The following is a 15,385-nucleotide window of genomic DNA, read 5'->3' as shown; positions in this document are numbered from 1 at the left end:
GAGAGAGCAAGATGCATTAACACTGCAGTCTGATCAGTACTTTATGGTCTAAACAGGGAATGTTTATGATATGCATCATGCCTGATCAAATCCAGTTATGATAAACATGATGCACAGAAAGGAAGACTGGAATAGCAATTTTGGTAACATAAGACAACATCTACATAACCTAGAGGAAAGCAGAGAGTCAGTAATTACATTTAGGAGAAAAAAGGGTCTGTCAATAACATTCCCTGTACTAAGGCAGAATGAGATTTGCTATATGTTAACATATTTAGCAAATCAAGATTCACCAGACAGTACAGCAGTCTTCATTCTGCAACCCTCCTGTAATAATTTTGCATCAATAAAAAGGCTTCTTGCTTAATCTTTGTTCTCTTCCTTCTTGCAAAAATACTTCTCCATAAGAAAGGAAAACACTCACAAAACGAAAAGGTCTTTAATATGGTACTATTTATGCAGGTTTTTTCAAATAGGGGTAAATTAATAATAATGTCCTGTTATTAGCAGAGAGTATTCAACTATCACTCAAAAAGCTTGAGATGGCAACAGCAAATTTAATACAATACCTGTCTACAGCAACGACAACGCTTTGGGAGCTAGTTTCACCAATGGATTCCTGAATACTTGCTATCTGCTTCCAATCCACGTTTCCACCAACTATAGTGAACAAAATTTGAAAAACAGGTAAGAAAACACAGAAAGGGCTAGGAAGAAAGAGGAAGAGAAGTCATGCCACTACCAGTATAATGAAATACATTTTTTCACAAATATATTGATCCCCCAAAAAAGAGAAGTACATTATTAATTTCCCTTGCATGAGCTGGGCATCTCAGTGAACAACTGCATGTTGTTCTAAGTCCTAATTCTCTAGATTCTCTATCCACGTATAAACTATATCAGTCTCAAAAAATTGTCCACTATTCTTAACAACGCTACAAATAGACAGAAGTGCAAAAAATTCAAAAGCACAAGAACCACCTTTTCCTCTCCATCTTTCAATGGATCTTTGGTAATTCTGCTACTGAAAATACACAAGAGATGATGGAGAATACTGGACAGAGCAGAACCTTTCACACTTTGTTAGCAGCAAGTAAGTAAATCCAGCGTGATAGGTTTTCTTTGTAATCATTCACAGAGGAAAACTTCATCTTAAAGCTACATCTCAAGTACACCAAAATTATCACCTAAAAATAGTGAGAAAATTCTTTAAATAAAACCCCAGTATTTATTTTAGTGGACAGAAACCCACAACTGGGAAAGCTAATGTTAAGAAAATACTAACTTCACAGCAGGCAAATTTCTGAATTTTCTAGCAATCTCTAAGCTCCCGTCAACCCCCCATCAAAAAAACAGAGCAGGAATCTTGCAACCACTCTTGGTAATTCTACCTACCATGTATTTAGGTGTTTGGGTTTGTGGGGGGTTTTTTTGGTGGTTTTGTTTTTTCTTTTTTTTTTTTTTTTCCTCCTTAGGCAGCCTATCAGAAAGATAGGGGAGAACAGAAGACTGAAAAAATGCTAGCGGTTCTGTCCTCAGAGCTCTGCCAAAATGAAAAGTTCTCATGTTTAAGACTGCCTCCCGAAAGTCTGCCTCTGAGTCTTGCAGTGTTCTACGCTTGGGGGCGGCTGGAGATGACTGTCTGTCAAATCTAGATAAACTGACCCATCTGAAGTATTTTTAAGGGCATTTATGTACAAACCTTCCTGTATATACATGCGTACATACGTAAATTTATACTAGTATTTCAGCAACTTATAATACTGTTAGGTTTGGTCAAGACTTCTCTTGTAAGCACACAAGCTGCCAGTATCAAATTAGCTTGAATCTTGGTAATGCTTCAGCTGAGAAAAATACCAGATGAGCAGCTGTGTGAAGTGAATTTGAAGGGCTATTTCCAAGAAGTCTGGTAACCCTAGCCAACTCTGCCACTTTACATAAGAAATCTTTATTATCATAGGATTTATAATTAATACCGGAAAACCTAAACAGACAGCAGATTTCTATTCTAACAGTTACAAGACCCTTTACAATGAAATGTTAAGAATTGCCTATGTTATTCTGCTTTATGAAAAACTGATTCCTCAGATTCCCATCGTCTAAAGAGAATTTCTGGTTACCTAAGAAGTACACTATGGCTATGCCACAGCAACAGGTTTTGTCTTCCAAGTTTGTGAATAGGAACTACAGCAGAAGAAAGCTGAACTTCACAGTTCAAATGTAGATACCTGAAGAGTACACAGTAAATGAGCAAAGGGGTTTGGGGGGTTGGGTTTGTTGATTATTTGTTTTGTTTTGTTTTTTTTTTAATAACCCACACTTTAACTTCAGCAAGAAAAGTGAATGCTGCAGCTTATGCATGTCTGATTTTGCAAGCAGATTTGAAAGATGGAGGTTCTGTGTCACCAGACTGCAACTTCACTTACTCTAATTAAGCAATTGTTTTCTTTCAAAATATGTGCCTGTATATATGGACATATGTGCTGTGGGTTCTTCACAGGAATTTAGGTTAATGGGAAGTATAAGGAAATTGAAGTATTTGCAACACAGGATTTGTGGAGAACAGTGAAAAACCTAAAACAATTGCAAAAAAGACTATGTTCTAACATCCCTTAAGTGTATGAAAACCAAATTCCTTTTAGTTAGGCATTTCCCTGTAAGACTGGAGGGGTATTATTTGAGGGGGGTGGGGGGGTTAATAAAAAAATAGGTTAAGTTTCCATATGTGCACTGTAACAAGCATTTCAGAAAACAACATGTTATGCATTTGGGCATACACTATTTTCCTTGGAAGTGTAGTTGACAGAGGGGAAAAAAGTCTTTACGAGTTGGATCTATACCAACAACTAGCAAGTATGATTTAGAGACACCTGACTACAGTTTACATTCTTGAGCTATTAGGACTTAAAATTTTTAAAGGCCAGTCACTTAAGCATAAAGAAACTGCCAGCACTTGGAGACAGCCCAGCTGGATAGGTCACTGGGGAACACTAAACTGGAGGATGCATATTAGAAGGGCAGGAAGAAGCTCAGTATACGAGATGTTGGCAGATGCATTAATTTCCAGGCATAAGCCTCACTGTAAGTAACATAAATCTTGCTTCAGCAGCTCTTGGCAAGGTGAGGGGAGTAGAGTACATAGAGGCAGGCCAGAGGAGAGCACTATGGAAAGAAAAGGACTGACCGCAGAGTAAGAAAAACCTGTCTGAGGAGAACACAAAGCCAGACAATTAGGACAAGCTGAAGGCTGAGATCAGGGAAACTAGTAAAATAATCATTACTCCTCAAAAAAAAAAAAAAAAAAAAAGGGGGGGGGGGGGGGGAAGAAAGAAAATTTACATGAAAACTTGAGGGAAACCAGCTTTTGCTGGACTGTGGGTGAAATGGTTCAAAAGGCTGGAGACACTGAGCATTATACTAAAATTGAAACTTCCTAACAGTCAAATGGAGTTACATATCCTTCCTTGACACTTCCATAGTTCCCCAACACCCTAAACCAGTAAGTCTTTAGCTGCGTTGCTATTAAAAAAACCCAAATTAACCAATACCTTTTTAAAGATGATTTAAGGAAAGACCAGTATACTTCTTTAGGAGGATAGGAAACATCATCTCATTTATGAAGTAATTTTTTTTAAGTTGGCCTGAGAGCCAAAAGCTACTTATTCAGTATCAAAGTACCCAATGGAGGAGGAAACAATTTCACAATTTAAGTCAGACTAATCTCCCACTTGGTTTGAATACTGTGTGTTTCTCACAAAATTTCGTAACAGGGTGATTAACCTACACATGCTAACTTGCCAGTTTGGTAAAATACTTGGTGCACTAACGTCGCAATATTACTAAATCTGGTCATACCATCAGCAATCCATTCTTACTTGGTCAGCTGTATGTTAATAGAAATGAGTAATGCATCACTCACATTTCCCTCTCCCCTATCCTATCAATAATACTTAACAGAGCAAAACAAATATCCAGAAATAGGAATAGGTTTATCCAAGTTAGTTTTACAAGGACTACTTCATGGTCTCGTCTCTGAACCTCATAGTCAACCATAATGAAAACAAAGGACAAACTTTACTATCTGTCTGAACAAAGCCAGTTAAAGTAAATCCTTCATGTCTGCATTACTTACCCAGTCCCAGCCCCACAAATTCATCGGGTGCCTGATCTTTTGTTCCAGTAAGAGAACCTTCCCTGCCACGCACTGTCCCTGAGATGTAGCGAGGTTTTACTCCAGTTCCTATTAACTGTGCCAGTTCAAGTTGACTGATGCATTTCAGAATCTGTTCCAGAGCATAAAGACGTTGTTTATCAACAAAAAGCAGTTTAAAATACTAAAAAATAACTAAACAGAAACCTAAAGGCAGAGCTTTAGACACACCCCCTGCCCCGAACAACCAAGGTCAGGCAACTATTTCTGCTCTTCTGACTAAAATTAGTATTAATTTAAATACTATTGGATTAATATCTCACAATTTTATTTCTCACTTGGACATGTTTTGCTACTTTATTGGCTATACAATGTGTAATTCTACACAATGTATGTACAAACGTATCACTGTATTTATGCATAAACAAGCACACTACTCTGTTTAAAATCAGTACACGCGCTTTCTTACAGTTCAAATACAAAAGACTCTTGTACCTCATGCCAGGAATTTCCTAAATAGTTTCCATCTGTATGAGCCACCGTGATGAGAGTTTTGATTGTGTCAATATTCTTCTGCTTCATTTCAGTAATCCCAGAACTCACTGTAAGTAATGTAAATCTTGCTAATGCTTGGACATAGGCATCTCTTTCAAGCTACAAATGGGAGAAAAAAACCAAACCAAACAAACCTCTTGTAAGCGTTTTCTCAGTTTCTTGCTTAGTACAATCTGTGTGGTTTCAGCAAATATACTGTTTACCTTTCTCTTCCTAGAACTTAATTTCCAAAGCATTCTACATAATGAAAATATCTCATGTTCTTCTGCAGTAAGCTGTGGAATAAAATCAGGCTCCCACTCTTCAGGAACGTGAAGCGTAATGTCTGACAGCATAGAACATATAGGTGGTTGTTAGGTTTTTGGGTTTGGTCTTTTTGGATTGGGGGAGGCTTTTTTTGGGAAACAGGATGCTGTTTAAGAAATAGGATTCTTTAACTAAGCTTTTAATATTCTTGTAACGGACCTACTCTGGAAATGCTGCCCTATTAGCAGACCCTCTCAAACTGCAGGGTTTTTTTTGGTCACAGAATCTAGATAATGTACTTAAACAGCATGGTTTTTTTAATTTCACAAACCAGCTCAAATTGTATTATCTAATCTACTCCATCTGAAGCACCTCAGAAGCTTGTGAGATGAGACTGTCATGGGTGGCTGAACAGCAAGTGATCTATAGTCTAGGCAGGTAAAATCTCACAAAAAAAATGTTCTGCAGGTATGTACCAGATTTTTATGTACAGTGCATCTATAAACACCAAAGGAAACTCCTCAGATCTTATGTAATTTGAGGTACTAATTACAACAGTAAAAAGAGGATTACAGCTGAGCTCACAAGTGCATTTTACTCTCCTGTTATATACGACATGAAGGCCATAAAGCCAAATGGTTGTATGTCAGAGAAACAAATGACAAGTATGAAATATATTTAACTGTTTGGATGTTTAAGACTGTTTTCAAATAAATAAAAAAAACCCACCAACTCTTTGAGCATTTAATAAAACCAAATACAAAATATTTCAGAAAAAAGTCCTGCGAAGAATGTCTGTTTCATTGAGAAAACATGAACCCCACAACAGCGGGCAATGACAGAAGGGATGGATCCTCACAGAGCCACATAGCATGGCTGCCATGTTCAAATCCAACTACTACTACAGGGTACACCGGCAAAGGCACAGCACATGATCGATAAGCACAGAGAAATGGAATTTTCATGGAAAGAATACTAAGCAAATAAGCTTTAGAGTCCACCAACTGTGTTATCTTCCGTAAAAGGAAAATGTTTTCAGTCCTACCTTCCATCTCTGTAACGTACAGATATTCCCTCTCTGCCCCTTTTTCTAAGCCATTGAAGTATGAGAAAAACAACTAAACAATGTGTCCATCAACTAGAAAGTAAAACCAGATGATATAACAAATCAAGTAAGTCCTTTTGATGGGTATCTTGTCCCAGATGCTTGAAGACAAAAGCCAGACTCTGTGACAGTCTAAGATTAAAAACATAATTAAAACCAGACTCTTTAATTGACGTTTTAGAGGTGAACATGCATAGCTTAAACTATATGTGTGCTTTGGGAATTTTCTTTAAACTAAATGCCTTCAGCTCCCTCCATTATCTTTTAAGGTCTATAAACTAATGTTAGAGACCAATTTTAGCTTTGCATGTTTATTCAATGAAATAAGCACAAGAGGAAAAACCTGCTTCCAACAGAAAAGATCCGTAAGTCAGCCCAAGTACAGATTTACCAGTGTCCTTCAAACCACCCGAGCTATCTGTGTCTGAACACAGACAACACTGCCATCTAATCAGGACCCTGTGCAATGGAATCATCCTCCAACATACCGACATCACCAACAAACCAGTATTGTTTTTAATGATGACAACAAACAGAATTCCCAAGAAGGAATATTGCTTACGCTGAAAATACAAATTTTTAAATTTCAGCAAATAAGAAGTGTTGTTTGTCCCAAGTCAGTTGAAGGGTAGGACTGATTCTAGTACATTTTTGGAGCATGGGTATCTTAGAGCAAACACATCCTTACCCTCCCCACCCAAGGCAGGCCACTGCAGCACTGGGAGCTAACCTCTGCAGCTGCTGAAAGTGGTATTTGTACCAGCTCTGCTTTTGCAGCTTAGAAACAAAAATAACAGGAATGTGAATTTCATTGAACAGCTGCAGGCTCCAGGGAAGGTTTTGTTAATGAAATTTTAAAGTCTGTTTGGTTGGGGGCACAGGGAGAAAATGAAGTGGAAAGACAGAGAAAGGAAACCTTACATGATCTCAAACGCACTTTTTGAAGCAGCTGTATCAGAGATTCCAACGTGTCTTTCCACGTTAGTGATAAAAAGTTACCTAATTTTCTGAATACAAATGCAAGGAGAGAGGGAACCACAGCATTCACTGTCATATCATAGTTCAACAGTTTTTACTTAAAGTTAGTCTTACAAGGTTTTGGGGTTTTTTGAGTGGGTTTTTTTTTTTGGGGGGGGGGGGGGCACGTGTGTTTGTTTTTTTTTTTTTAATTTTCAATGTACACATTAAGTAATGCAATGTCAAACAGGAATATTGCTTGTCCCTCTCTTCAGCTATCCCTACAATGGACTTATGGCAGATGATGTATTAACTAATAGTTTACAATAACATAATTGTACATTCACTACCAATGATTTTAAAATGGAAAAAAAGGGGCGGGGGGGGGGAGGTGCAGTGTGCAAAAATGTGCCCAAGTTTAATCAGAATTACCCTCTGGAGCCAGAGAGTCTGGAATTCTTGGCATTGTGCTTAATGCAAGATACATTCATGCATTACATCAGAAATTACTTCTCCAGTGCCCTAACTGTTAAAAAGGTATCCAATTATAGAAGTCTCAGATTATTTGAATTTTCTGAAGTTGAGAGCAGTATTTCAAACACAGTTCACAGAGATACTACTTCACTTATGAAATAGGATAGAAAGACTCATTTTATGAAACATCAAAACAAAGCCAAACAGCTTTGTAACAAAGCTACAGAGAAAGTACTTTGACATAAAAGTAGTCAGCCCATGGGGAAACAAAAATTCAGTACACAGGCATGGCAGCACTTATCCAAAACACCAGGAAAAATAAAGGTCACTAAAACACTTCCAATCAAATATCAGATGAAGTAGTAATCGCAGAAGGAGGCAGCCTCTAGGTATTGCAGTGCATAGCTTCAGCAACAAGGACTCCTAGCACCCCACTAACATTTTGCTGGTACATAAATCAAAGTATTGTCTCAATATTAGAATTTTTACCTGAATGTTGAAAATGCAAGCAATCCGGATTGCACATCGTATACCCTCCAAACAAAGAGAGGCAACTTCTGTGTCATCACAGTCCTGTAGACCCACACTGAATGCAGCTAGAAAAGGGGTCCATGCCAACTGCAATGTATGCAAAATAAGTTACATTAGCAACTCTTACTACTTGAAGGGAATGTTATAGCTTCAACACCTTGCTAAAGTGTGAATTCTGCCCTTAACTCACATCATTAACCTTGAAGTTGCCTTTTGCCAAAAAGGAAATGGAACAGCACAGACATCAGACACAGAACCCAAGAGAAGCATGGTTAGAAGAGACATGTGATCTAGAATAGGATAGAAGTAATACAGACTGACACTCCCCTTAGAAGCATTCCCCCTCACCCTCAGCAGCCAACACAGACAACAATCTTTAGATAGCTGGAAATAAAAAACAAACCCCAAAACTATGTCTTAGATGTCTACTGGAGTTCTGGTATTCTCGGGATAACCTGTATCTTCTCACAGTGAGAAATAAAGATATAGTCAATAGTTATTGCAAGAACTGACACAGTGTAGAATAGATTCCTTTTTAACGAGAAGTATGTACTTAAATAAGACAAGTTTGTCCTGGTAACACCAGAAGAAAAAAAAAAAAGCCTAAAATAAATAGGGCAGCAAACTGTTCATTCCACTAAAATTACAGCAAGACAACCACAATAAGAGACAAAACATGACTCTTTCCTTGATATCTCTGCTTGTAATTTTGTTGCCCTCAGCCCTCCATCTTTTTGTATCTAAGCCCCTGTTGACATTTCTTATTCTTCTGCCTTTAGATGAGAATGAGAGTGTAATACAGTCAACTAAAAGTTACTGCAGGAGATTCCACATGGTCTTGTCCTTGCGGTCAAGGCTCCCTCTCCTACGGGCAGAAAAAAGCAAGCCAAAGATGCAGAGGAACCTCCCAAACTACAAGTGGTATGGAGAGAAAACATCAGGGTTCCCGGAATGCTTTTAGAAATAATTATACCTGAAGTCACCCCAGATGAAATACATAATCATGGGCACAGCAGGGAGCAACAGATTTCACATCTGATTTCATAATAAAATGATGCCCCACAGAGCTTTGGTGCAACACCAAAAAGCACTATCTCAGAAACACATTTAACATTTGGACACACCAAATGATTATTCTGGGACAGTATTAAAGACATCAGATGAATTCCTAGATTTAGGGCTTAATTTCCTCTTGCACGACATTTAAAGATCCCTTTCAACCCAAACTATTCTATGATTCCATGTTCCAGAAGTGTATTTGGAGGTTTTTCCCCCCCCTTTTTTAGTTTTTCACACCTATTAAAGTCAAAACTAATCTTAAAAATTCCAAAACTTAAATACTTTAAGAACGATCTCAAGATAACTCTTATCTAGGTTATAACTAGATTTACAGTTATTTGTAACAGACTCTTGTCATTAAAAGTGAAAATTAAGCCTCTGGAATAGACAATCAATTTTGCTGTGCCTAGGTGTGTCCATAAAGTGAATTTTTGTTCTGTTTTAATAATCTAGCAAATCTATCTGTAAATAAAGTTATAATCACCAATTTTATGCTGGCATCAATGGGTGAAAGAGATACCCAGAAATGTATAAAATGTTGCTGAAATAAAAATCGAGGTCTAAATAAGAAAAGGTGAAGTTAAATATTTAAATTCCACAGTTCTCACTGTTTTGAGAAGACAGCTCTCTGTTCAATGTATTACACTGTCCTCAGTACTTTCAATTAGTTTATGAACATCCTCAGGTAAGGAGACTTCTAATGCTTTGCACCTTCACAAAAGGCATTTAGGTTGTTAATTTAGCCTGATGCTTCATATTTTGCTCCTTTGAAAATGGATTTTGCAAATGTACTTTTCAGATACCAAAGCCTAGGAATGTTATAGAGTATAAGGCTGGTATCTTAAGGAAGGAGTCTCAGAATTTTACAGATGCCTGTATACAAATCATTTCAGCCTTAAAGAAGTCAAGAGAGAGATTATGTATAGTACAGCTCTGTCAAGTGATACCCTGAATCTTAAACAAGGGCTTCATTTAGTGTTATTCTGCACAAGCAGAGTACTATGCTGCTTTTATTAATATGGAAATAAAGAATTCAGAACTGCTTGCCTCATGGACAGCAATCATACAGCTAGATCCTCACTGTGCCCAGGTGGCCAGGAAGGCCAACAGCCCCCTGGCTTGTGTCAGAAACCGTGTGGCCAGCAGGACCAGGGCAGTGACCGTCCCCCTGCACTGGGCACTGGTGAGGCCGCCCCTCGAATGCCGTGTTCAGGTTTGGGCCCCTCACTGCAGGAGGGACACTGAGGGGCTGGAGCGTGTCCAGAGACGGGCAGCGAAGCTGGTGGAGGGGCTGGAGCACAAGGCTTATGAGGAGCAGCTGGGGGAACTGGGGCTGTTTAGCCTGGAGAAAAGGAGGCTCAGGGGAGACCTTAGCGCTCGTTACAACTACCCAAAAGGAGGTTGTAAGTGAGGTGGGTGTTGTTCTCTTCTCTCAAGTAACAAGAGACAGAACAAGAAGAAATGGCCTCAAGTTGCACCAGGGGAGGTTTAGACTGCATGTCAGGAAAAAGCACCAAAGAGGTGATTCACCAAAAGGGTTGTCAGGCATTGGAACAGGCTGCCCAGGGAAGTGGTTGAGTCACCTGGAGTCCCTGGAGGTATTTAAAAAACGTGTAGATGTGGTGCCTAGGGACATGGCTAATGGACTGGGTAGCATTACGTTAACAGCTGGACTTGATGATCTTACAGATCTTTTCCAACATAAAGTATTCTGATTCTATGAATCTATCTTCAGTTAGAAACCCACGTAAGATAGAAATATTCTAAATCCTGACCCTTCTTTCTTGTGACTGTTCTTATTCTCCTCTCAGTGGAGATAACCCCCTAGCTTTTAAAGTAATCAGCAAAGAGCTAAACATGTTCTTATGCTCTGTAGTCTTGTAACAAAATCTGCCCCCCAAATGCTTCCTCAAAGTTCAAAAATTCTTCGTAATTGATGTGGTATGGAAAAGGCATTTGCCATGCAGATAGCTTTGCACTTATGCAATAGTGTAGACAGGTGTTTAGAATAATGGTATAATACAGGCCCAGCTACCTCCCCCAAAGCTAGATGACTGCCGTAGCTTTTCTAAAATATTAATTTGTAGCCGCCAACATTAGACAGAAGTTTGTTCCGATAACTGCTTCCCCAAAATGGAATGAAGTAATCTCCCTCAGAAGCAGTAGGAGCAACTCAAAACAATAATCTGGGATTAGTCATTTCTCACTATAAATCTGGAATTTTTTACTACACCTCTATACCTGAAATAAAAATCCTGTAATTTAGAGTTTTTAACTACTCTCTATACTTTTGTCTCCTCAACATATTCCTTGTAACTCCTCCATTATATTCCTTGTAACTCCTCCATTATATCAAGATGCTGCTTCTATCAGCATAGAAACTTCTTGAATTCCAGGGTACATGAAAGTGCAGTGTAAGGCTCAAAACCCCTTATTTCCTGTAGCAAGTAAAATAACTTACTAAACAATCAAAACATAGCAGATGTAAAACTTCAGTATTTTCAAGAAATCCTGTCAGTCAGTATTTTGTATTAAGAAACTATGTGATATTCCAGGTAAGCATCTAAACATGTGTCTCACCTTAAACATGGGTCTCACATGCTCCAGGTGTGTTGCACTAGTAAAAGGTGCCTGAACATGGCTCACTGCCTCCATAAGAGCTTTAGCTGTTTTAGCCATTTGTTCCATTTCCAAATTATACAGAAGTCTTCTCTGCTTCTCACTGGCAACACCTGTAAACACATTTTTATTCCTCTCATTTGTGCATCTTTAGCAGTGGTGCTTTCAGGAACATAACATTTTAAAACTTTTCATTAAGTGCCATACTTGGATGCATTCTTTGCATTATCTTTACTTTCTGAAATTACTACATCAGCAAGATATTTCTTTTCAATATAGATAAAATTTAAGGCAAACTTATGTATAAAACGTAACCAAATTTTAAACCTTTACAACATTTTAAGATTTGCACAACAAACATTTCTCCTCCATCACCTCAACTGACAGCATATCACATCCACTAAGCAAAATTCAAAGCAAACAGAAGTTTTGTAGCAATCCATCAGCACACAAAATAACAATAAAAATAAGTGAACAACCTTTTTCTGTGGAACAACTACCTTAAACACCTTTTCATTTCAGTAATGTTACCTCCATCTCACGAAGAAAGTGATATCCAAGTAGACTGTAATAATCAGCTTCTTTGTAAAGTTCTAATACAACATTATACTAATTGAACAAATATCGAAAGTAAGAGGGATTCTTTTCTCCAGATGCTCCTGTAAGCAGTCTGTTCATAAGGCTAACCTAGGACTTAAAAGTATTCAAATTTGACTATATTGAGAAAAAGTCAAATCTCCCTATGTTCTCTGTAGAAAAGCTAGAATGAATAACATCTGAATCTTCACGTTACACAACACACAAAGAAGTTTTTCTGGTATTTGAGAGAGGAAAAGATAATTAAAAAGTGCATAAATTAGGGCCCTACAAACCAAATAATGCAAAATTTTTGCAGATGACAGACTGGGCAAGAAAACACAACGGTTACCTTAGAAGGCACAACTACTGTGTTTGTTCTACACTATGCCCATCAGCACTGCTGTCAGTTCATAAAGCCCTCAACCGCGTTTCCCTATGTTGCTGTGAACAGCAAAATCTGTCTTCTCCATGGTCAATGCACCGAGTACCAGCAATTCAGATGCAGAAGTGAAAATAAGCAGTTGCATTTAGCACAGATTTGAAGGTAGCATCGCACATTTATATAAAAAAGGATATTAAATTAGAAGTTAGGACTCATTTTGAGTGAAGTAAGCAGTGCTTGCTTCATTCATCTCATTTTAAAATAGCTTCGTGAAACCGAAGAGCCAATACTTGGAAGAAAGTTAACATTGCAATTACTTACTCTGTTTACTGGATTTTGTGGGTATTGTTAATTCTTTTGTTTCTTTCATTGAAATCTTCTTTCCAGCTATTTCATTATAGATAGCAGACAAATACTCCTCAGGGAGATCTTTACTGTCATTGATACCTCTATTCATTTTAATATACTGTTCTTTTGTCATTTTATTCTTAACCTGAAACCCAGAAAGCAGCTATTAATATCAATAAATGAGGCAAGTTCACAGAGTTACAATGCTGCCTATAAAGCAGACAGACAGATGAAGTTACCATCAAGGACAAACCTGCTTATTCAGAAGACATTTTTAAGTATCAAACACATGGAGGAGTACACTGTCAAAACTACAAAATAATGCAAGGCCATGTGGGCATTACAACACTCAAACATTCAGTAGGATCCGCAGATCAATTAGTCATACATTAAAAAAATAAAAATGTGGTTTATCTTGTCATACAGACCAAGCTATCTACTTTAAACACAATCCCATAATCTCATAAGAGTTCAACACTCTTTCCAGATTTTGCTTAAATACACGACGATGGCTAATAACTGCAACTTTGAATACTATACATTGCAGAATTGAGCTGTATTTATCAAAATAAAACTGCATTACTTTTACAAACGGACTGAAATCAGGAGCAGATTTGTGTTAAAATCAACGGTTAAGTAATTACACAAGTTCTGGCTTTGACTATAGGTTAGATCACTACTTTGAGTGCCATAATACGAAAGCAAATCGACACAATTCCTATTCAACACAGAGTAGCAAAGTTGACACCTTACAGAAAGGTCTAACGAAAACAACTTACAAATCTCACTACCCATGAAACACAACACTGTTACTTAAAAGATACACAAACTTAAGGTACCATATTTCTTGCACTCATACTGGTGTTAAATTGAACATCAAGCTTTTAAGACGAAATTGTCACAAAGCCTGCAAGTTAGATGTCTATGGATTAGGCAAGTATTTTTCTAGCAACATACCTGTGGACTGTGAAGATCTGTTGTCAACATGATAATTGAGTAAGCTAAAACATATGCAGTATCTGCACTTGCAAAAAGAGTTTGCCTGAAAGGGGAAAGTAGAAAAAGAACAGCAAATTTAACATATTAAGAGTTTTTACTTATTATTCAGCTTTCCAAAGTTCTGACGACAAAGTATGCCTTACCCTTGGTTACATTCTAAATATCTAGCAGCAAATTTCTCCATTAGGCGATCAATTTTTTGAGCCTCTCCTGGAAGACGAAATCCCTCTAGAAACATGCGCAGAGCTGAAACAAAATCCTTTCCTGAAAAGTCGTGTTGGTCTACATATGCATACATGACTTCTTTGTTAAATTTATCATTGTCTCCCAGGAACTCCCCAACCTGAGTCTAAAATAAGAAAAGACAAACTAGTGCATTTACACTGGCAAAAAAATAGTAACTAAGAACCACAGAGTCACACTGCCCATAGGTCTCACAAAAAGAGGCCTGTATTCAGTTAACTAAGACATATTCCTGCTTCTACTCTGCTATCTAAAGCAAAGTATTTTGGCCATATATTCCATCATAATAAGTCTTACATGCTCATAAATATCTGCCTACTTTCCTCCTCTGGTTTTACTCATTGACCATTTTTTTTGTTATCAGAAGAATTCCACATGTGCACAAGACAAAGTTGATATTAGCAGTGATTGATTGTTCTCTGCTGTAATGATTTTTCTAGTTAGGAAACTTACTGCAGGAATGAAAAGCTTACTGAACTCAACTTTATTCCCACTAGAGTACAGGTCTCAGATACAAGCGATGCTCATATGTAACTAGCTGGTACTCAAAAACATCCAAGCTGATCACTGTCAATGCAATACAGTACAGTGAAAAATACTGTGCATTCAGATAAAGATGCCTGTATATGTGAACTCAAGTTAAGAATTTGTTTTGATGGCTGAGTCCAAGTTCTAATACTGAAATTTGTAACTTCAGTCACAGGTGCATGCACGGGCATATACAAGCCTTTCCTTCGAAAGTAAATGGGGTGGCTACTAAGCATAATGGTGCAGACTGCTGTTTCAGAAAGTGAAGTTTTTCATGACAATACCAACATGAGATATTTCCACCCACCTCAGCCATATGTTACAGGACCCTTCCAAGTCCAGCAACAGCTGCTAGCAGTAAATAAGATCAGAGAACTAATCTAGATTAAATAACTTTCCTTTGAGAGGCAGCAAAAAAATGCTTTTCATGTTGTAGCACCAGGTTATTTTTTAGCAGTCTCTGAAGGACAGTTACTTCTGGGAGTCCTTTACTGGACTAAAGTACATACAGTTTGGTAAGATGCTTCTAGCTATACCAGCGATTAAGTACAAGCTCTGAGTCAGCTCAAGGAGGTCAGTCTTTTCCTTTACACTTTGCTGAACTGTAGGA

At 37.8% G+C, this 15,385-nt stretch overlaps 1 protein-coding gene across 2 annotated transcripts in view; it reads right to left on the bottom strand.

Moving 5' to 3' along the window:
- The window catches only part of ARFGEF1 (ADP ribosylation factor guanine nucleotide exchange factor 1), a 97,375-nt gene that overhangs the window by 21,837 nt on the left and 60,153 nt on the right, over nt 1–15,385 (bottom strand). For both annotated transcript variants that reach the window (XM_037379132.1, XM_037379133.1), the window contains exons 16-23: nt 14,148–14,353; nt 13,963–14,047; nt 12,979–13,150; nt 11,658–11,809; nt 7,977–8,105; nt 4,646–4,804; nt 4,133–4,283; nt 570–660 (exon numbers count right to left, since the gene is read on the bottom strand). In XM_037379132.1, coding sequence (XP_037235029.1) covers nt 570–660; nt 4,133–4,283; nt 4,646–4,804; nt 7,977–8,105; nt 11,658–11,809; nt 12,979–13,150; nt 13,963–14,047; nt 14,148–14,353 — 1,145 coding nt within the window. The remainder of the gene's footprint in view (nt 1–569; nt 661–4,132; nt 4,284–4,645; nt 4,805–7,976; nt 8,106–11,657; nt 11,810–12,978; nt 13,151–13,962; nt 14,048–14,147; nt 14,354–15,385) is intronic.

Source organism: Falco rusticolus, chromosome 3 (assembly GCF_015220075.1).
Source record: "Falco rusticolus isolate bFalRus1 chromosome 3, bFalRus1.pri, whole genome shotgun sequence".
Taxonomy (NCBI): Eukaryota; Metazoa; Chordata; class Aves; order Falconiformes; family Falconidae; genus Falco; species Falco rusticolus.
The sequence above is the reverse complement of the archived record's forward strand: the minus strand, read 5'-3'. Positions and strand labels throughout refer to the sequence as shown.